Below are 22,565 nucleotides of genomic sequence, written 5' to 3' on the forward strand. Positions count from 1 at the left end.
AAAAAAAGAAAAAAAGAAAAAACCACACACACACAAAAACCAAAACACTGACAGCAGTAGGGCAGATGCACTTGTATGATTGTTTGTTATAGTCAAGGATTATTATCTCATTTTAAGTCAACTTTTTTGTTATGCCTTCAGAACTTTCTTTGGCTTCAATCTTCTTTAATACCCACAAAGTTCATTATAGTAGGCAGATTCTCATTGCTATGTCTATACCAAATAATCTTTGGAGAATCTTAAGTTATTTTGGTGTCAAACTCATAATTGACACTCAAAATGATTCATATAGCAGAACAAATTTATATTAGGTCATTACCTCTAATGATTTACTTGTGGCAGTCAATCTCACAAAAGACTAGAGGGATGGACTTCCAGTTTTAGTGCAAGCCCTGAGCTCTGGGTCCTCCCCCAGCAGCCCACTCAGCCTTATTAATAGGACATACCAGCTTCCTGGTGCAGCTCACAGACTTGTGCTGCTTATCTGCTCTCTCAGAACACTTCTGCTCCAACCATGGCAACTTTTGTGGAGCTCAACACAAAAGCCAAGATGCCCATTGTAGGCCTGGGAACCTGGAAGGTAAATATGCAAATCCTGGGGCCCCTGCTACTCTAGATGGCTTTGGGGGATTTTCTCTTCTCTGCATTCAGTTTACACAGCGAGTCTGAGAGGCGCACTTCAGCTCTACAGCTAAGATCTCTGCTGCTTTCCTTTTTAGGGTTGATTTAGGCTTCAGATCACCAAGACTGGCTTTTCTTAGTGATGACCATTTTCTCTGGCAAGTGTCAAGTTTCAAAGAGGTGTTGAAAACGTATTGGTTTTAGGGCAGTTATTATTTTAGCACTCTGTTTCTCTAAAACACTGGCTGACACTGGAGAACTTCTGGGTCTGGGTGTTTTACAGTTCTTGGCTGAGGGTTTGCTGCTGGCAAAGTGACTAAGAAACAATGTAGAGCTTCAGAAAGAATGTAGAACTCTAGCTGCTTGGGCAATGGGACTTGGGCCAGCAGCAACAGTGTGACCTTTGTAGTAGTTAGAAATGCAAATCTCAGAACCATCTCAGGTTACTGGGTCAGCGTCTGCACTTAACCAATATCCTCCCACAGTCACTAAATTCTGAGAAGAGCTGCAACCATACAGGGCTGAGCTGGGCACCAGGAGCTCAAATCCAGCTCTGCCAGTGTTCATGTGAATCTGAAAAATGCTCAGAGGCACACCCCAGGGCACTCCGTGACAGCGTCACCCAAGATAGTTTCTGGGAACCTCGTTGGATTCCCTCTTCCCTCCTGTCCCTTTCACCTCTTCTTGTAGGGTGTCTTGCCCCTTTGGCCTCTTTCCTTCTTTGTGTTCTCTTTCTCCTCTCATCTGATGGCGAAGGGTGGGACTGTCAGTGGCTTCTGGGGTGCTACAGTCTCCTCCTACAGGTGCTTTCTGTATTCTTTCTGTGCTGAACAAAGAATTGGTCAGGACAAGAAAAAAGATAGTGAAGTTTTACATGCATTCAAGGTTGTTGGGAGCCGCAGCCCCGAGCCCGGTCGCCTCACTTGGCGGACGTGAGGCCTGTAGTAAAGAGTGAGGCCTGAGGTAGATTACCCCTCCCATCGAATATGTTAGTTTCCTGCTTACCGCGTAAACAACCCGCTCAACAATATAGTCTGCCTGGCAACTGATGATGTTAGCCAATCAGCTTGCCTTGCTTACTTTAACATGATTGGACACTGTACCCGTATATATACCGGTGCCACCCCTGGGCGGAAGAAGAAGCCAGATAGAAGCCCGGAAGTAGAAGCCCAAAAGGAGCCGCGGAGAGCGGACCGGTAGAGGCTTTGGGGCAGACTGAAGCACAAAAGGAGCCGCGGGAAGCGGACCAAAGGAGGCTTCAGCTGGGAGAACCCAGGGCAGGCTGTACGGAGAAGGAAAATAAAAAGAAAAGGTTGTCCACTACCAGACTGTGTCGTGTGTCCTTCCTGCCGGCCGGGAGCGGACATCGACATTTGGAGGCCCGCCCGGGGACTGATCACCCCCGAGACGTGGAAGTGGACAACGCTCCAGTACAGAGCTGCGAGACAGGTGAGTTGGGGATAAGCCTGGGCTCTGGGTGGCGCGCACCTACAGGGCTTTTAGACTCCCCTCAGGCTCACGCGTAAGTGGCGGATTCCTTGGGCCTCACGCGGTGAGTAACATATTAAAAAATGGGAAACATGCTAGGTAGCGGCACTAAGAGCGAGGGTGGTTGTGGAGAAAGCTCTCAAGAGCTTACAAAAGTATGCAGGGTATCTGAGCAGGCCCAGTCAGGGAGCTCCCGAGAGGTGTCTGTCAAGGGGAACAAGGATGCTAAGGAGGAGGACGGGGCTCTAGCCTCGGAGTCGTCTGACTCCGAGGACGAGGGAAAGTTGAATGGCAAGGAGGCCAAAGAGACCAGCTGTCAGGAGCCTAAATCGCTCAATAAGGAGTCGCAGGGTTCTTTTCCAGCGTTGCCCCGCGAATTGCGCTCTGCTCAACCTGGTCTGCGGAGGAGTAGAGAGCTCCTGAGCGCTCCCCGGCGCGAGAGGGAGGCGAAGCCTTCCGCCCCACCTTGGGGGCCGTTTCCGGAGGCGATCCCTCGCCGCGGGGCGGCCGCCCGGGAGCTCCCTTCCTCTTCGCCAGAACAGGAAGTGATGCACGGGCCCCCATTTTCCGCCCAATCACGGCCGCTGTCTTATGCTCCGCCGCCGGCAGGTCGGTATTTTTACAGGCGGCTTTGGCAGGGGGGACGCTTGTCTCATGAGGTACATCCACCTGGGATAGATAGTGGCCCCTACGAGATATTTCCTGTACAAGTAGCTATGGGCCAGGGACGCAATGTATGGGAGCCTTTTGAGATAAAGCAGATTAGAGAACTTAAAAATGCAGTTACAACCTTTGGGCCGACTGCGCCTTACACCATTGCCATGCTGGAGAATCTGTCTTCTGGGCCCCTCACCCCCGCGGACTGGATTCAGCTGGCAAAGGCCTGTCTGCCCTCGGGCAGTTACCTGGATTGGCGAGCCTGGTATGCAGAGTTCTCTGCCGAGCAGGCTGAGAAAAACGCCAATCGAGGAAACCGGGGGTGGAACAAGGAAATGCTTATGGGAGAAGGTCGGCACGCTGATGACCAGACCCAGTTCCCCGGCGCTGTCTATGAGCAAATCAATGCCATAGGACTCCGCGCCTGGAAGCAAGTAAGTGGTGCTGGAACAGCCTCCTTGTGTCTTTCAAAAATAATTCAGGGTACCACAGAGCCATTTGTTGACTTTGTGGCCCGAATGCAAGATGCTGCCGATAAGATATTTTCTGATCCGGGAGTGGCTCAACCGCTGGTAAGACAGCTGATTTTTGAGCAATGTACAAAGGAGTGCAAGGCAGCGATAGCTCCTCATAAGAACAAGGACCTCAATGCCTGGATTAGGATATGCAGAGAGATAGGGGGGCCGCTCTCCAACTCGGGAGTGGCTGCTCTCCTGGCCGCGGCTGTACAGCAGAGGGGACCTCGCGGGTTAGAAGGGGAATGTAAGGCTAAAGGGTGTTTTGCCTGCGGGGAGCCAGGACACATTAAACGTCACTGCCCAAACAATGCAGATGCTAGGCCTCGCCCTAGGAATGAAGAACCATATGTTTGTGGGCGATGCAAGAAGGGATCACACAAAGCTGAGGAGTGTAGGTCGGTCTTTGATGCTCAGGGCAACCGTATTTGTGGACAAGATGCTAGAGAGCCAAAAAACGGCCAGAGGGGGCCCCCTTCACAGGCAGGCCCCCGCCCCAGAGACAGGACAGCTCAGGATGGCAGCCTTCAACAAGGGCCACCCCTGGGCCAGCAGGTGTGGACCTCAGTGTCGCCTCCAGACTTATACAGAAGGTCACCATTAGGATGGATGGCGTTAGGACCCTAAATGACATGCAAAAGCTATTGGGAGACATTAATTGGATTAGGCCATATTTACATATACCAAATTCAGATCTCAAACCCCTGTTCGACCTTCTGAAGGGAGAACCAGATATAGCCTCCCACAGGAGGCTCACTCCTGAGGCAAGAGCTGCCTTACAGAGAGTAGAGGAAGCCTTAGGTGGGGCTACCTTACACAGAATTGAACCAGGGCGACCCTTTGATGTCTGTTTGCTACAGACTAGTCTACAGCCTACAGCGGTGATTTGGCAGAAAGGACCACTACTGTGGATACACCCTAAGGTCTCACCTGCAAAAGTCATAGAGCATTACCCGGAGGCAGTCGCTTCATTGGCCCTTGAAGCGCATGATAGAGCTGTCCAACATTTTGGCTCAGGACCACAAGCCATCCGAGTACCCTATACCGCCAGCCAGATCAAGACCCTGGCTGCCTGCATAGATACTTGGGCCATTCTGAGATGTGTTTTCCATGGGGATATAAACAATCAATACCCTAAAGACCCTATCTTGTCATTTGTCACTCAGCACCCTATAATTTTTCCAAAGGTTACTGCCTCTGAGCCATTAGTCCCAGCAACTACAATATACACAGATGGCTCCAAGACGGGGATAGGCGCCTATGTGATCCTAGGCAAGCCCCCGGTTACCATACAATTTGAACCAGATCAGCCTCAGGTGGTGGAACTGCAGATCGTTAAAATGATTCTTAAACGGTTCTCAGAGGCCATTAACATTGTCTCCGATTCTAGGTATGTGGTCAATGCTATGCAAGTGCTTGAGACTGCCGGTTTAATTAGATCCACTTCCACAGTGGCTGGACTGTTCCTGTCTATCCAGACATTGCTTCAGAACAGACACCATAAGGTCTTCACCACCCACATAAGAGCACATACATCCCTGCCAGGGCCTATGGCACAGGGGAATGCGGCTGCTGACACTGCCACTCACCCGTTATGGATTTTTACCTTACTAACACCAATCGAGCAAGCCCGTGCCTTCCATGATAAGTTTCATGTCAATGCCAGGACACTAGCAAACCATTTCCATGTTTCTAGAGCAGATGCACGAGATATCGTGCGACTATGTGACTCCTGTGCCACATACAAACCTGCCATACCGATGGGAGTAAACCCTCGAGGTTTGATCCCTGGTGATGTTTGGCAGATGGACATCACACATATACAGGAGTTTGGGACTCTTAAATATGTTCATGTTTCCACAGACACCTGTTCTCGCGTCATATTTGCAACAGCAGAAACAGGTGAAAAAGTGTCTAATGTGATCAATCATTGCCTGGCGGCTTGGGCCGCATGGGGCAAACCAAAAATATTAAAAACTGATAATGGACCAGCCTATATAGGCAAAGCCTTCAATGAGTTCTGCAAAATGATGGAGGTTCAATTAAAACATGGTATCCCATACAATCCCCAAGGTCAAGGAATCATTGAGAGGGCTCATAGAAGCCTCAAAGAAATTTTACAAAAACAAAAAGGGGGAGTAGGCCAAGGCCTGGCCCCAAAGGCACGATTATCCATGGCACTATTCACACACAATTTTTTAAATTTAAATAATGATAATCGCTCCCCAGCTGTGGAGCACTGCAACCCTTCCCCCAACCATAAAGGGTGGGTGAAGTGGAAAGATGTCCTGACAGGACAATGGATGGGCCCGGATCCGGTAATCAGCTGGAACCGAGGCGCGGTTTGTGTTTTCCCACAGGAACCGGGACGAGAACCACTGTGGATACCGGAGAGACTGACACGGGCAACAAAGCCCTCGACTGAAGATCAGACCTGCCCTACTGGAGATCCATCACAGACCAACCAACAAGATGAATAGAAATAGCGGTAGCCCGAAATGGACAAGAAGATCCTCAGGCATATGCATGGCTCGCTCGCCTAGCCTACGACCGAGTCTAGGGACGGTGAGCTTCCCACACTCCTCCTCTAAAAAATTATGATATAGCAGGGTAGATGAGTCAATGACGGGTAAGAGCGTGCCTCCCCAGCATGACTCGACCTAAGCCAGGCCCTACCCCATCCTGCACGTAAGCCGCTGGACTGTTAGATGCTGCCCAGGTCTAAATTTCTCTCCGAGGGGATTTCTTTACGGAGAGGAAATGAGTGCAAGCTTGTGTGCATCCAGGTTCCGTCCAGTTTGTGCCTGGCCCTAGAAAAAGGACGAGGGCCTCAGGGCCTTGGCAGACCATGGGACGGCCGACCAGGGTCTAAGCCAAGGACCTACGGTGGGCCTACGCATAGGGCATAAGCCTCTGCACCCAGTCCAGGAAGGGCTACGATGCGCACATTCATAAAAAATAAAAAAGGGGGAGATGTTGGGAGCCGCAGCCCCGAGCCCGGTCGCCTCACTTGGCGGACGTGAGGCCTGTAGTAAAGAGTGAGGCCTGAGGTAGATTACCCCTCCCATCGAATATGTTAGTTTCCTGCTTACCGCGTAAACAACCCGCTCAACAATATAGTCTGCCTGGCAACTGATGATGTTAGCCAATCAGCTTGCCTTGCTTACTTTAACATGATTGGACACTGTACCCGTATATATACCGGTGCCACCCCTGGGCGGAAGAAGAAGCCAGATAGAAGCCCGGAAGTAGAAGCCCAAAAGGAGCCGCGGAGAGCGGACCGGTAGAGGCTTTGGGGCAGACTGAAGCACAAAAGGAGCCGCGGGAAGCGGACCAAAGGAGGCTTCAGCTGGGAGAACCCAGGGCAGGCTGTACGGAGAAGGAAAATAAAAAGAAAAGGTTGTCCACTACCAGACTGTGTCGTGTGTCCTTCCTGCCGGCCGGGAGCGGACATCGACACAAGGTATTGAAAATAGAAAAAGAAATATACTCTGCAGAGTGAGTCGGGTCCAATTAAATGTAAGAAAAGAATTATACCCTGCAGAGTGCATGATGGCCCACTGAAGGAAGGAGCACAGGCCACCAGCATAATGGTGGCTGTCTTTTGTATCTCCCACTCCTCAGGCTCATGTCAGTTCTAGACCATCATATCACAGATCTGCCTGAGTTCTTGGCAGAGGAATTTGAGATAGCACTTTCTGGTTGATTTTAATAACAGGGCTTGGCACATGTCTCCTGGGTCTCCTTGAATAACAGGTCACACCCATATGTCCAAGCAGTTTGCCACATCCTAAAATCCTAGTTCAAGATCCCTGTTCATTTCCGCACTAGGTTGTGGATTCTGAGAATATATTTTGGTCACTTAGGATGAGCAGATCAGTGCCAGCCTCAATCAGTCTTAGCCTCATTGCATGAACTGTAAGAATTACCTCAGATCATAATCTTACCCTTATACATAAGTGATAATAAATCTCAGATTTCCAGTAAATGTCATGGTCCCAGATATATTTACTAGAAAGTGTTTTTCAATTTCAAAAGTAGTTATAAAGACTGTGAAAGGAGCTATTTTCCCGTCAGGGGAAAAATACTATAAAGGATTTTTATGTATTGGTGGAGTTGAAGGAGGTGGCAGTGGTTTGGAAAGGGGCCCTGGATACATCAGGTTTACTGGCTGCAATTTTTTGTCTCAGTGCTCCTGTTGCTTTATTTACCTCTCAGTATTTGGTACTTCACAAGAGAAAAAAGTTTTTGATCTTTGCGAGATCATTTTTAAGTGCTTTGCCCCCTCATTGTTGGAGTTGGTTAAGTTAAATAAAGTGTAGAATTTCTTTTCTTCTTTCTTGAGGGTGGAAAATGAAATGTATTTTTCTAAGCTATTCTGTCTGAAACAATCATCGTACAGTGGCTCACATCGGCTGGACCTTATTGGGTGTCAGTTGATGTGGAGAGTAACCAGCACAAGGAGGTCAGGAAGCCTGGCTCTGCTGTTCCCATTTTGCAGGCTGGATTTTGGTGTCCTTGTTGTTTTGTTGTTTTGTTTTGTTTCTTGAGACAGGATTTCTCTGTATTGTCCAGGCTGGCTTTGAGCTCACTGTGTTGCCCATGCTGACCTTAAACTGGCAGTGATCCACATGCCTCATCCTCTGAGGGCTGAGATGACAGGTGTGTACCACCATGCCTAACCACAGGCAGGACTGTGGAGAGATGGAGGAGTCTGCTCAGACCTACACTCTGTGCTCAGTCAGCTCTGTGGTGGAGCATAGCTTCATAATGTGAAGATTATTCTGACATTCTTGTCACCACCTAGGTTCTGAAATTCTTCTGGGATTCCTGAGTCTACTTTTATCCCAGTGTTTACCAGTTATAGGATTTACTATAAACTTAGCCAACTGCACATACTTCAAATTAGCCTGGATAAAACTGGGCTTGACTTTTAGCTAGGATCAGTAGTCACATGGTAAACATTAAATAAATTCATCTTCTTCCCATTCATGTAAAATCTTTCTTGAAGTCTTTGCCACCAAGCTGGTCAATGGGACCATAGAGCGCCTCAGTTGGTGAAGCTCAGCCGTGTTCAGCCTGGTACAGAAGGTCCTGGGATAAGAAGACCTGATGAGTTTTTCTGTTGCCTTTCAGTCTTCCCCAGGCAAAGTCAAAGAAGCTGTAAAGGCAGCCATTGATGCAGGATATCGCCACCTTGACTGTGCCTTTATGTATCAGAACGAGCGTGAGGTGGGAGAAGCCATCCAAGAGAAGATTCAAGAGAAGGCTGTGAAGCGAGAAGATCTCTTCATTGTTAGCAAGGTAACAGTGCAGTCCATGATGAGGGGAGGTCTTCACACGTTCTATAGCTCATCAGCATTTCCTATAGGTCCACCTCTCTCTCTCCATTTTTTACATCCCCGGATACCAACATTTACACACCAAACTGTTATTCATAAGTGCAAGAAGCTATGGCTGTGTCCCCCCCCCCACCCCCGGGAAGTGGATTCCGCACACTGAGGATGGCTCCTTTAGCCTTGGTACCTGACTTCCTGTAATGTGATCCATTTTCCCAGGGGAAGTACCACTTGTATCAGAGCTAGAGTCAGGTAGGGTTCTGCAGCCCGCCTTTTTCAATTGGAGTCTCAGCAGCCCTGGCCCTAAGGTTGTCAGTCAGAGGATTTGGGGAAAACTGGTACAATAAATGCTTAAAAATTTATGTTCAGTAAAAGACTAATGATAAAAGTGCTAAAATAAAGTTAGGGAATGTTGTATGTGAAGATTTTGAAAATGAGTGGATCTGTATTATGCATAGTATACCAAAAAATACTAGTTCTGTATTCTTGGACAATATACCCTGGAGGGGGAGACAGACTTGCTATGCTATCCAGAGGCCACCGCTGGATGAATACCTGGTAAAGTCATTATTTGGGGCCTGGTAGGCTTCAGCAGAGTGAGTAGACAAAAGGACCATCTCTCCCAATGGCATAAAAAACTTAAGTTTTAAATCTACATGTAATTCCTGCCCTCAGAGGCCATGCAACCAATGAAGGGAAGAGCAGAGGTCCATAAATACTTAATCAGTGGTTACATGTGCTAGATGATCTGAGGGACACCCAGAACACTAAGAGTAATGGAAGAAGAAATCACCTCAACCCTTAGGAAATGTGAATCAGCAGGCGCCTCAGGCAGAGAAGCAGCCAGTATCTCCCAAGATCTGTGCCATGTTGGAACTTATGGTACAGGGAAAGAAAGCAACCTGCTGGCCTCTGTAAGCAACCATGAGCCTACCAACACAAGGGCCGAGAATCAAACATCCCATCCTCCCCCACCCACCGCTAGAAAATGGGAACCAGAGGTCTGAGCATCTCTTGGGAGGTTGACCACATGCAATATAGCAAATATGGGGGATTTCCTTCTACCATGTCTTTGAAGGCAAATATTGTTATCACTGTTTTGCTTTTTTCAGATTAATAGTATTGCTGTATTCAATGTTCTGTTTCCATAAGTTCTATAATGTTCTGTATTTGGTGTGATTTTGCTATACCTGTTTGAAAGTACAACTATTGTGAAGATAACGAGATATACTCTGGTACCTATTACTGTTATTCCGGTAACCTGCTGTGACTTTTTGTACCAGTTTCACTGTATTGTCTCAATTGGTTTTGTTCTGTTGTATTTTACTGCCTTCAAAATAATAAAAAAAAAAATAAAAAACACTTAGGAAATGGCATGCTCAGCCTTAGAGACTGCACACTGAAACATGCACATTAATCAACTGTACTATAAACAAGCTGCTATCGGGTTATATCAGTCTGCAGATCTCAAAGCAGGGCTAAGAGTGCCGTTTGGCCCTTTGTCTCTCCCATGCTAATGCCTCCTTGTTGCTCTCTGCAGTTGTGGCCCACATTCTTTGAGAGAAGCCTGGTGAAGGAGGCCTGCCAGAAGACCCTGAAGGACCTGAAACTGGACTACCTGGACATCTACCTCATTCACTGGCCGCAGGCATTTCAGGTTTGACTTCCTCCCTGCCCAATCTCAAGATGCTGAGTAGAGAGATGGCAGAAAAGAGCAACTGCACTGGGACGGGGCATGCCAGTGGGTCACACAGGAGCTCTTGTGCTGCCTGCGAGGTAGACCAGGCCACCTGTCTTGATTCAGTGTGGAGGAGAAACCTTGGTATACTCTCGCAGTACATTATTTAGCGCTCCACTCTCCTCTTGACCAGACCACACCTGGGAGTGGTCTCTTGCAGAGAAGCCCTAGTGTGGTGATGCTGAAAGTCACCTGTTCTCAATAAAGACACAGGACTCAGTGCTCCAGGGTCTGCTTAGGACGGCTCCTGGAAGCAATAGGACTTAAGGTTAATAATAAGAGTGAAGGTTTTTAGAATATACTATGAATGAGCTTTAAAATCACTACAGAAATTTCTAAAATATGAGAACTTACATAACAACATATATTGATTTGGAGATTTTACAGCAACTTACTGTGTCTTGAAGTATGTTCTTCAGAGCTAGAGGAAATGCTTCCCACTTGTTGGTGTTGAGCGTGCATGAGGACCATAAAGCTTTGTTTAGCAAGACCAGTATCCAGATGTGAATTACAATAAACTTTGTTCTGCGTTTACAGCCTGGAAAGGACTTATTCCCCAGAGATGATAGTGGCAATTTAATTCCTGGCAAAGCAACATTCTTGGAAACCTGGGAGGTAGGTTCCAGCTCCTTTTAAGTGCTCTGGGAAAAAAATGTTCCTTTAGTTATCCTAGAGGCTACTCTGGCATGGAAGAGCCCATATGCTTTTGGTCTGATTTTAGCATTGTTATTCTGCAGTTCTGTTTTTTTCCTTAGGACCTGTGTGTTTAGGGTTCATCTGTTTACATCTTAAAGGTTCGGACTGAGTCCTGAAATGATATGGAAATACAACACACAATTTTTTAGGCACACATAGTATTTTAAAGATGTGGAGGAATGGTTTGATCTAATTTTGTGAATATTCATTAGGTACTCTCTGGCAATTAGTTTAAATTTCATAAATCTTTGTTTCCTCCCTTTGTAAGTATCTTCTAATATTTTTTTCAGTGTAATTTAAATGTACAATAAGTCTTTAAATTAAGAATTTCTTTTAGTATAAGACACATTGGTAATAATCGCCTTCTAGACACTTCCCTTTGTTTTAATCACATTTATCCTATCTTTCTTGACACTTACTGAATCAATTTGGGAAGTCCCTTTCCTGAATGCCTTTATGAGTGTGATCAAATATATCACTGGTGCTGCTGCTGATGGAAAGGCAGGCTCATAAAATGGATATGGTGTATTGTCATCCTCTTTTCATTGGATTTGGTACTGCAAGACCTCTAACTCTTCCCCAAACTCAAAATGACTATTAAAAATAAAGATTTTGAATTAATTCAGAACATCCAGGAAGCCATGCAACTATGGGAGGTCTCAGAAAAGAGGCCTTCCAAAACTGTTTCAGAAAATGGTAAGAATGTTGGGATGAATGTGTTGGAAACAAATGAACTCTAGCCATGTGTCTTTTACTGTAATACATTTAAAAAATATTGACTATTTATCATTCTTTGAACTGCACCTCATTATAAATATCCTTCAGGATCTGGTGAAGAATAAGGTAACTAACATGCCAGAAACTTCAGTTTTAGAGCTCATTTAATTATCCAGCCCTCTGAGGAAGTGTTACCTTTTCCATCTATTAGAGAATATAATACAGATGGATCCCAAATTATAAATTGACATAGAATCTGTCCGAGGCCTCCTTGCCCTCCCTGTGGGCTGGGTTTGGAATATGGAAATTCCACTTCCTCTCAGTCACTGCTAGGATCTTGATGGTCAGGGAGACTATGAGGCTCTCAGAGCAGGATGAATTCTGCTGAGGCCAATACAGGGAAAAGTAGTACCCAGGTGAGGGGATGAGTCTGAACGGATGACGTTAAACTTTTCCATTCAACCACTACATCTATGCTGTTTCAGGTGAAGCACTGTACGTTTCCCCTCCACTGGCTAATAAAATGGTGACTAGCTAGAGATTCTTGGTCTTTGTTTCCAGAGAACACAGATCCCCCCAGAACCCTATTTCCTTGTTATTCTTGTCTCTTGTTCTTTTTCTTTCTCATTTTTCTGTAGAACTCTTGTGAGCAACTGGAGACTCACTGTAGGTTTTCTGATAACTGGTGCTATCGCAAAGGTCACCGATAATCTAGAAATATTGGCAACTTGTCAGATCGTTAAATAGTTTGACACAGCTGGGATTCAACCCAGCTTGAAAGTCTATTTGACTCAGAAGTCTGATTACTAAGACTTTAATCACATATTTAGTAAACTGTGAGCACTTTTCCAAATACTGGCAAACACCAGAGCCCTTCTTCTTAGTTCAGATAGCGACCTGAAACTCAAATTCATGGTCAAAGTTCAATGTCATGAAAGTTTTTATTACTATTTTTGTTAAACCAGTGTATGTTCTCGCAATTGATAGTGTTACAGGGGAAAGAAACTCCCAACCAGTTAGATGTCCAGTAGGTGCTCATGTTTTCTAAAATAGAAGAATGAATTTTAGGAACATGGAGGTTAAAACAATATATTTCTTGGGGGAAGAAAGCTTCTGTCAGGGAGAGAGATAGATATAGATAGATAGATAGATAGATAGATAGATAGATAGATAGAGACAGAGACAGAGACAGAGAGAGACAGAAGGGGTCTGGACTGGGTTACTGAGAACCCTGCCTTTTTAGGGATTTTTGTAGAGTAAAACCATGAGGTGAGATGGGTCCAAGGTGGGTAAAATTATAAGGTGGGACAAAACTATGGTCAACCAGTCAGATTGAGCATAACGGCCTAGGTAATATTGATTAAATTTGGAAGCAAGTCATGAAGCAAGGGGGCATGAAGCAGAACAGGGACTTTTCCTGGAAGAGGACTAGGATATTTCTACCTAAGTTAGCTACCTACAATGGTAGTAGAGAATAAAGTGAGTGATTAAGTTTAAATGGATGGTGACAGAAAGGCTCCACGAATTAACCAAGCATCATGTCAAGTGTCTGTCAAGGGCAGATAGCAAGATTTAGATAGCAAAACTGATGTGATTCCTGAGGACAAAGAGTGAAGCACAAAAGCAATGGTCTCATAATGACAATCTGGATGTGTATGTGAAAGAGATTCTCTTTAACAATAAGTCATTACGTTTGCTTGCCAACAATAAAGAACATGTTAGAAGGAAGAAATGGTCTAGATTTCCATGGATGGATTCTAAAAAGTGTCCTGAAGTTCTGAGCTAGATGTCAAATGAAAAAATACTAAAAATAACCTCCCAAAATATTACTAGCAAAAATAAGGAGTGATCTGTGACTTCACCACTGAACTTGCTTAGAAAGGATATGCCATTTGCTGAAAGAATCTGCAAGACAGAAAGATGGATAACAACCCAATGCCTTATATAATATGTAATTAAAAGGCATACTAAATTTTTGAATATATACCTTATGAGCATCAGGCCACACGATGCAAAAAATAAAATTCTCAAAGGAAAATATCAAGAAGGTTTTAATTTGTCATTTATATGTACACTCCACATATAATTAAATGAAAGTCCATATAAAAAATGACACAGCTCCATGAATGTAGAAGCTGTGAGCTATTTTAGTCCATACACTAGTACTTGTTTAAACTAAAAACCAAAAAAGGCTTATTTTCTAATGACTGTCCCAGCATTATCCAATCAGAAAGTCTGAACACTTGTCTGAGGAACTCACAAAACTAAGTTTATTAAGTCTGAACTTTCAAGAGAGGATTTTACTTTTTCTTGGAAGATAACGAAATTAGTCATAAAAAATTTTGAAATCTTGTATTTATCTTTAAAACAAAAAGTTATTTTTACAAAGAACATATTTATTTTTTTGCCACTGATGACTAAGTTTTAGAGCAAAATTTCAGGATTAATGAAGAGTTTCATGAATAATGGCATGTGGCATGGTTTATATTCATAGAGTCAAACCAGTAAATATTTTATTCATGAGAATGAAAATCCTGGCAAGACTTGCCAAGTAGCTTGCTATTTCAGTGTTCGTTTATCATTGTAGAGAGCATGTAAGCATTATGAAATGCAGCCATGAAGGAAAACAAAAACAGAAGCAAGGTGTCAAGAGATGGGTAGATAGGAAATGAAGGGAAGCAAAAGGGAAGAAAACAGAATTGGGATGTGCACTGCATACACAGGCTTCCCACAAGGGGTGTGAGCATTATGGAATGCACACATGCAATGATAAAATTGTTACAAATTAAGAGCATAAAATTAGCAGAAGGTTATTGTCCTAAAAATTACCCTGGAACATATGACCTTTCTAATACTTTATCAACATTCACTATGAGATGTGAGGACAACAATATATATGATATAAATCAATAAAATTATTTGCCTCAGTTCTTGCAATAGCAGTATATCAAGTGTGGAAATTAGGTCACAGTCCTTTGGAAAAAGTACAAATTCCCTATTGCTGGGTTTTCTGAATGAATTCAGGAATGTTTACTAAATAAAATATTTTAAAGACATGGATAGAAATCTCGATTCAGGTCACAGGCTTTGATCTGAGCCTGGCAGGACTAACTATATCAGCGCTGGATGTTTCTGGAAGCTCACAGTCAATTGGAACCCACTGACCTGGAGAAAGCAGGGCTGTTCTCTTCCCCTTCCTCTTTTTTCTTTTCCTGCTTTTCCTCCTCTTTTCCCTCCTTATCTTTTTCTGCTCCTCTTCCTCTTCTTGTTCTCTCTCTCTGTGTCTGTCTGTTTCTCTCCCCCCACCCCCATCTCTCTCTCTGTATCTCTTTCTCCACTACTGGAGATCAAACCAGATCCTTCTACATCCAATATACTAGCTGAGATCTCTACCAATAAGTTAAATTGCAGCCCTGAAATTTCTGTCTACCCTCTGTTAACCTTGATGCTATGGATCATTATCCATTTGTACACCAGGACATAGCACTAAGACATGCCACCATCTCTGTACTTGCTTGATGACTGTCAGTATGTTTCTCCTTTCTGTGACAGGCCATGGAGGAGCTGGTGGACCAAGGTTTGGTGAAAGCCATTGGCATTTCCAATTTCAACCACTTCCAAATAGAAAAGCTCTTGAACAAGCCTGGACTGAAATATAAACCAGTCACTAACCAGGTAGAGTCTGTGTACTAAAGAGGGTTGCTCTAATAATTATGAAGTGTTTGGAGTCAAATTCAGTGCTATATACTAAGTCTCATTTTAGGGTTCAGTGAAGTAGAATGTAGATCTACAGGTCTGGTTTAGCAACTCTACCCATTTGACATTTTCTTGGTGATGTTTTTCAAATTTGTAGCTGTCCCAAAGCATTCTAACTCTCCATCTGATGCAAAATTTTCACTCTTGCAGGTGGAGTGTCACCCATACCTCACTCAAGAGAAGCTGATCCAGTACTGCCACTTGAAGGGCATCACTGTCACTGCCTACAGCCCCCTGGGCTGTCCAGATAGACCTTGGTGAGGCTTCTCTGTGTTGATAATTTGTCTTGATACTTTCAAAATATTATATTCTAATGCATTAATGTTGGTGTGAATCTCTATTGCACTGGAAAGAAAACCACATCAAAGGCAATATATTTGGAAACATACATTGAATTATACTGAGAAACTGTGGGGATTAAACAACAAAACAAACAAAAACAAATGACCCCATTCTACCTTCTGAATGCACCATAGCTCAGCCATGAAGTAGTAGACCAGTGTTAGCCAAGTGCTGAGGCTCCAGAGCTCATGGGTGGCCATGGAAAAAACATACAGCTCTCACTTTTTGTGAGTGGAGAAGTCGGTGTGGCTCAGCCTTTAGCCTGATGGAAGAAGAGAACATGTGCATACAGTCCCCCAAGAGATTACTCATCTCTCTGCCTCCAGGGCCAAGCCAGAGGACCCTTCCCTGCTGGATGATCCCAAGATTAAGGAGATTGCTCTGAAGCACAAAAAGACCACAGCCCAGGTGCAGTGTTTTTCCTTTCCTCTCAGCGAGCCATCTATTTTTCAGCCTTGTGCCTAATTCCTTGTGTTGTCTTCACTTAACCCCATGAGGGGACGAAAACGAGATGAAGCCCTTTACTGGTTCTTTGAAATCCGCTGGGACTCAGGAAGCACAATGGGTCTCAGCAAAGCAGGATATACTCTCTCTTGCCAAGCTCCAGATTCTCAAATAAGGAAAAGCTTAGCATTGCCACTCAAGCTCAGAGAAAGGAGTGAAGGATTGGCAGGTACATGGAAGAGCTAATCTCTTAGTTGATATCAGCTCTTCTACCTAATCCCACACTGAACTACAGAAACACTTTATTCTCTCTCTCTCTCTCTCTCTCTCTCTCTCTGTCTCTCTCTGTCTCTCTTTCTGTCTGTCTCTCTGTCTGTCTCTCCATGTGTAGGTCCTCACAGATAATCACAAGCTGATGTCCTCTTTCTGCACAGGTTCTGATCCGATTCCACATCCAGAGGAATGTAGCAGTGATCCCCAAGTCTGTGACACCGGCACGCATTGTAGAGAACTTTCAGGTGAGACCCTAGCTGATGTTCTGGTATTCATCAGTGAAGTAGGTGACAGGACATCTCATCTCATAATGGATTGTCAGTGGGTCCTAGTCACTTCCCAGCACATAGTCATGTCTCACGAGGGCATCTGGCCTTGGTAGAGCTGAGATTAATGACATGTGGGCTAAGCATGCTGCAATCAGTGACTGGAGAATGTCTGTCACACCTGAGCACCAGCTGTGTGTGACACTGTGAGGAAGACTCTTCTTTGTCCTTCATCACTTAAGCATGGGCTGCACAAAGAGCAGTGTCTTGTCATACAAATCCACCTCCTCACATGAGAATGCGAATGGGCAGTATTAAAGAACTGTCATTCTGCAAGGACCTGTGTGGTCCTCCGGAAGCCCAGACATTGAGATTACTGCCTTCATGGCTGTTGTGGCACCTTTTTGAATATAACACCTGCAAGTACCTGCAAGTCCTCTACACTGGCCTCCATTATCATTTTTGCTCCACTGAGGTCAGCTCTCTGGCCTAAAATACACAGGGTGGTGAAAAGTGGGTAAAACCCTCTGACAGTAGATACAGTGTTGGTAAATGATTAACTTGGGGGAAAAATTTCTATGCATTCAACACAGTGGGAGAATGCTCCATCACAGTGGGAACTGCAAATAGCAGCTCACTCCATGGAGGAATAGGTGGAGACATCCAGTCCCACCAAGAATTGCTCTCCAAAGGATGTTTTCAAACTCACCTTTCCAGGTCTTTGACTTCAAGCTGAGCGATGAAGAGATGGAGACCATCCTCAGCTTCAACAGAAACTGGAGGGCCTGCATCTGGGTTCCGTGAGTGCCTAGGGATTAATTTAGAGGATATTAGTGATTTTACTATTAGAGCCAGGATTGATGAAAGGATTGGCAGACAGCTGGCTTGTCTTCCGTCCTCCCGTGCTATTTCCTAATAGTTTTGAAAATTTAAATTGGAGTCCCAGGGAATCATACTGAGGATAGATGCATTCCTAATAACTGTCCATTGTCTGGGATTCTGGATGTACACCTGGTATTTTAAGAGAAGTCATGTCATTACTAAGTATGATGCAGTGTCATCCATTCATTCCCTCAATAATTGGTTGGTAACCTGCGTGTTGGGCAGTCCCGAGGAGATTGGGATCATCATCCTGCCCAGAGGGTCTCCTTCCACAAGCTTATATACCAGAGTGAAAACGTGACGAACTTAAAATACACAGTGCTACCTCAGTTTGTGAACGAAAGTCTTTCTACAAATCTGGTTGCAAACTGAATTTGGGGAAGAACTGATCAAAAGTGGTGATTAGGTTTAATGCTTAGCTTATGAGGAAATTTGATTCAGTTCTAGTTCAATTGGGTTCTTATCCAGAATCACGAACAGAAACAGGTTTATGAACCAAGGTACCACTGTATATGAGAGTAACTGAGGCTATAAAGAAAAAGATCGAAACATGTTATGAAGTGGACCCGGGGAGATTTTACTGATAAGGTGACAGTTTACCTGAAGGCAAAAAAAAAAAAAAAAGTTACAATGGATGAGCTATGCAGGTATTTAGGGTGTAATAATTTTTACGGTGATAACAAAAGTCTTCATGCTTGTTTATATTTAAGTAAGTTGAACAATGATGTCGGAGCAGGATAAAGGAGAGAAAGGGCAGGAGTAATGAGGTTGGAGTGAGACGCAGGGACACACAGAGTGCACCGTGGCCTACATCATGGGAGCAACTTTCATTTGAGTTCTGAATGATATGTGATACCATTTGATGTTTTGAATAGAGGGTGTCATCAGAGTCGTGTTCTAAAAGAACCACACTGACTGAAGCCCTAAAAGACTATGGGGAGGCCATGCTAATAATTCAGGTCAAGATGGAGGTGACTGGCCCTGGGTGGTGATCCTGCAGGAGTTAAGGCATGATCAGATTCTGGATACACGGAGGAAATAGCCAAGTAAATTTGCTGACAAATTAGGTGTCACAGATGGCTGTGAGATTTTATTTACTGATTGCTTTTCCTTGAGCAATGCCACCATGACACTCCTTTCAGAAGAAGAAATCAGGAGTTTGAGATATGTTTGCGATGCTGGACAGCTAAGAGGGCATCTTGGATGGGTGGGTGCATGAGTAAATTTACCTGGACTTAAATATTAGCTGTATCATGTGTTTATTTGGCATGTGGCCTTGGTCAAATTACCAACATTTCCAAGCTGATTCCTTCATTGGTACAGTAGAGATGAAAATATTAAAAACAAGTTCAGATGAACCTAGTCAAGGGTCATGAGCATTTGCCTGTAGTGTTTTACATTAAAGATGAAAATCACCTAACAGTGATTCCACTATTTTTCCCCAACTGAGGAGACTGTCAGAAGGAATCCAACCACCGTTTACAAGGTGCTTCACCTGACCTTAGTCTTATTATGAACCATGATTATGATTTCAATCTGATTCTCTGATCACCACCGACTCACACAGCCTCATTTCTCAAATATTCTTCCGTGAATTTGAGAAAGTGGGAAGGTGCAAGCCCTTCTTTTGTTCTTCAATGTCTTGATGTGGTGGGTAGAGGCTGAGAGAACATAAGGAAGACAGGACACACAGGAAAATGCAGATTGTGCTAGAGATGTTGCTCTATGAGACATTTAATTCTCTGTGCTTCTCTCTGCAGCACTGAAACTTGGGAGGATTTTCCCTTCCATGCCGAATATTGAGGTTGACTTTCCCCATGAGATGAACTGTAGATGCTCCTTTATCACTGAGTTGGAACTCACTTCTCCTGGTTTTAATCAAGCATATCTGAAATCCTGATATCCTTGGCCATGGTAGACTCAACCCCAGGTTGTGCTTCCATCCATGTGCTCAGCCACTCGGGGGAAGGGTGACTCCAAGAAGCCAATGACAACTCTTTTTTCCACTTGATTGGTGTGGCAAAATGAGAATTAAATGCCTAAAGATCCTCAACCTGAGGATGCCAATATGACGACAATAAAATTTAATGATAGTAATCCACATGTATCTAGAGTTCTCTGTGCACCAAAACAGTTTGAAGAGGTTTTCCTCTGGGTAAACTCATAAGTTGGGAGAACAGGAGAACAGTGCTCTGATCATTAGTCAGAGTATCAGCATTTTAGTGGGCTTCTGTTTAACTGTTCAGAGACCTCACCAAGTTTGTAGGCTGAGTGCCAGATTTTGCTATGGTAAGATCATCCACCACTGCTCCTTGCAGTGCTTTGTCAACTGTGTATCCTGTAAAATGGAACGGGAATGGACTACACATGTGTGTACCTCTGCCAAGGCTCTTCTTGCCTGTAAATTTCCTTTTTACTACTTAAATTAGAGCCATAGAAAACTCATAGTCAACCAACATGAATTGCTTGAATAATACAGTGACCTTAGAGTGACACATGTGTGTAAGTATATATGTTAGTGCACAAGCTTTAGAGTGAGAAAAACCCTTCCACCCTTTCTCCTATTGGAGAAACTTGACTTTCTCTCTGTGTCCAGCCTAGCAGCTCATTCTCTGGTCTCTTGGTGCAAAGTCACTTTGTGCCTTTGCTTATCTGTAGTTTTGTTGTCTTTCTCTGCCCCCATCCTTGACCTATTTCCCAGAGAAATTTCTCAACCAATGTCTGTTTTTAATTCCTTCTAGTGAGGATTAGTTGAAAGTCCTAATGTGGTCCCTAGTCTATTTTCCTTCTACGGATGCTTGCCCCTACATTATAAATCTGAAGTCATTCCATGAAAGACTCTACAAATAATCACATATTTCAATCACTATGAAAAATGCTTAGAGTAGAACTGAGATGATCATTGTAGAGTTGGATGATATGTGGAAAATGCCAGTCTTTAATTTATGATCCAACTTTTATTTCTACCCTCACTGACTGTTAACAGTGAGTGATAGATGAGGAATTGAGGGACCACTGATTCTCTCCTCCTTTTTAAAAAATTGTTTAAAGAAAGACTAAAACAAAACAGAAAAGGGGTAGAAATGGTACATATTTTCAAAGAAAATATAAACAGTAAGAAATCACTGGTTGATGTTTACATATTGTCCTGTTACAAATAGTTGTTCAAGATACAAAAGTGGAATATATAAAGTAGGGATTCAAACAGCAAGACTGCAAACAGTTCTGTTCAACTAATCCACAAAACCTTAGTAATATGGTTATAAATCCTATACACTTAAACATACATGGAGTTATCCATATCTTCATTTCTGTTGAGACTAAATAAATCAAAGTGGCTAAAATCACTCTGAACAAAGAATAATAGTATTGCTGGATTTCACATCATGACACTACAAGATCAGCACTGGCTACTGTAGTGTTTCTTTTTCTTCAAATATTTATTCATTTCATCATGCATTATAAGATCATTTCTCATAAACTGTTTATAGGTTCTACGCATGCATGAGTCTTAGCATGTATTTCTATTCTTTGTATATTAGAGGGAGAAACAAAACAAAATATATTCCTATAAACATATGAAATGAAAAAGGCATATCAAACCACTGTACAAGGAGTTCTACCATGGTTACTATGTTGTCTCTTGTTATCTTCAATAGAACTGGCTATATCATCAGACATATTATAATTGAATATAGCAGTACATAATAAAAACACAACTTTGTAGATAGTATAAAACTACAAAAAAAGGTAATAATCAAACTAGAATGGGTATTGTAGTGAATCTTGTCATCTTCAGTGTAGTTGCCTATACTGTCAGACTTGATACTATCAATCATAACAGTTTTGAATAAAATCTGTTGATAACAAACAGCAATCAAACAAACCAGATTTAACTAAGAGCAGTCATGATAAAACAGTATAAGTTATACAGGGATCCAGATTAAGTAAATAAGAAATTAAAGATGATCACTGTGCTATATATATCCTGATATTTTGGGGATAGCTGTCTGTACCCTCAGTTCTAGTGCATGTAGACAAACTGGGACAGAATAAATTCTATCTAAGTAGAATGGTATGAGTAATATGGGTTTTAATTCTTGATACACTATTAACAATATCTTCTGCCATCTTTTTTAAGACTCTTCCTCCCCTTTCCCTCTCCTAGGTACACTGTGCATTTTTGGGTTTCACCAACACCCTTGGCTTTTTTTTTTTTTTTTTTGTCTTTTTCCTTTTTATCGGTACCGGGGATCGAACTCACGACTGCCTGCTTGCAAGGCAGGCGCTTATGCCGCTGAGCTAAATCCCCAGCCCCTAACACCCTTGGCTTTAAATTGGTGGGGGGCAACCTGCAATTTACCTAAGTCGTTCCGAACCTTCTCCCTCCTGGACTTGACCTCTAGTTGTATTCCTTTGCCTATTAGGATCTTAGGATCGAGGGCTGGGAACTATTTATTGTTGCTTCCTCTTCTCATATTTTTTGTTCCCTCCATACAGGCATATGTAGGAGGCCCCAGTCTCTTTCTTTGTTGGCTGTGGTTTTGCTGGAGTGCATTGACTAGGTGATTCTGCCCACTCCAGTGTGTTATTGTGATGAAAACAGGGGCAGCGAATGCTCAGTCCTCCCCTCAGTCATTCAACCTGCTGAAGGCTTCACCGTGTTAGTGTGGGCTGCACATAGGGAATTGGTTTGGGATGTCTTATTGGGCCTCAACCAGGGGTGTGACCCAGGCCAAGGATTCCCCACCAATCCCGTCTGGGAAGGGAACTACTGACTGAAGCCATTACTGTTCCTTGTTTTTGCCAGTCCTGCCCGGTTCCAAGATGT

At 43.7% G+C, this 22,565-nt stretch overlaps 1 protein-coding gene across 2 annotated transcripts; it reads left to right on the top strand.

Moving 5' to 3' along the window:
- Positions 1-451: 451 nt before the first annotated feature.
- On the top strand, positions 452-19,835 carry LOC100725498 (aldo-keto reductase family 1 member B10). 2 transcript variants are annotated; one of them, XM_013158573.3, is made up of 10 exons: positions 452-580; positions 8,418-8,585; positions 10,161-10,277; positions 10,896-10,973; positions 15,324-15,446; positions 15,678-15,784; positions 16,196-16,277; positions 16,748-16,831; positions 17,570-17,652; positions 19,495-19,835. In XM_013158573.3, the coding sequence occupies exons 1-10, from the start codon at positions 515-517 to the stop codon at positions 19,535-19,537; spliced, it is 951 nt and encodes a 316-aa protein (XP_013014027.1). In that variant the 5' UTR covers positions 452-514; the 3' UTR covers positions 19,538-19,835. The 2 variants fall into 2 exon arrangements, with proteins under 2 accessions (XP_013014027.1, XP_063106591.1); XM_063250521.1 differs by lacking the exon at positions 452-580 and adding an exon at positions 5,767-6,744.
- The last annotated feature ends 2,730 nt before the right edge of the window (positions 19,836-22,565 follow it).

The sequence above is a fragment of the Cavia porcellus genome, unplaced genomic scaffold, assembly GCF_034190915.1.
Source record: "Cavia porcellus strain 051 isolate PalLab524CR breed Dunkin Hartley unplaced genomic scaffold, mCavPor4.1 scaffold_6, whole genome shotgun sequence".
Classification (NCBI taxonomy): domain Eukaryota; kingdom Metazoa; phylum Chordata; class Mammalia; order Rodentia; family Caviidae; genus Cavia; species Cavia porcellus.

Excerpts from the sequence above, each read along its gene's own strand:
- LOC100725498 (XM_013158573.3), top strand. The coding sequence starts at position 515 with ATGGCAACTTTTGTGGAGCTCAACACAAAAGCCAAGATGCCCATTGTA. Across the intron at positions 8,586-10,160 it reads ATCTCTTCATTGTTAGCAAG|TTGTGGCCCACATTCTTTGA; the intron begins GTAACAGTGCAG and ends TGCTCTCTGCAG. Across the intron at positions 16,278-16,747 it reads ACAAAAAGACCACAGCCCAG|GTTCTGATCCGATTCCACAT; the intron begins GTGCAGTGTTTT and ends CTTTCTGCACAG.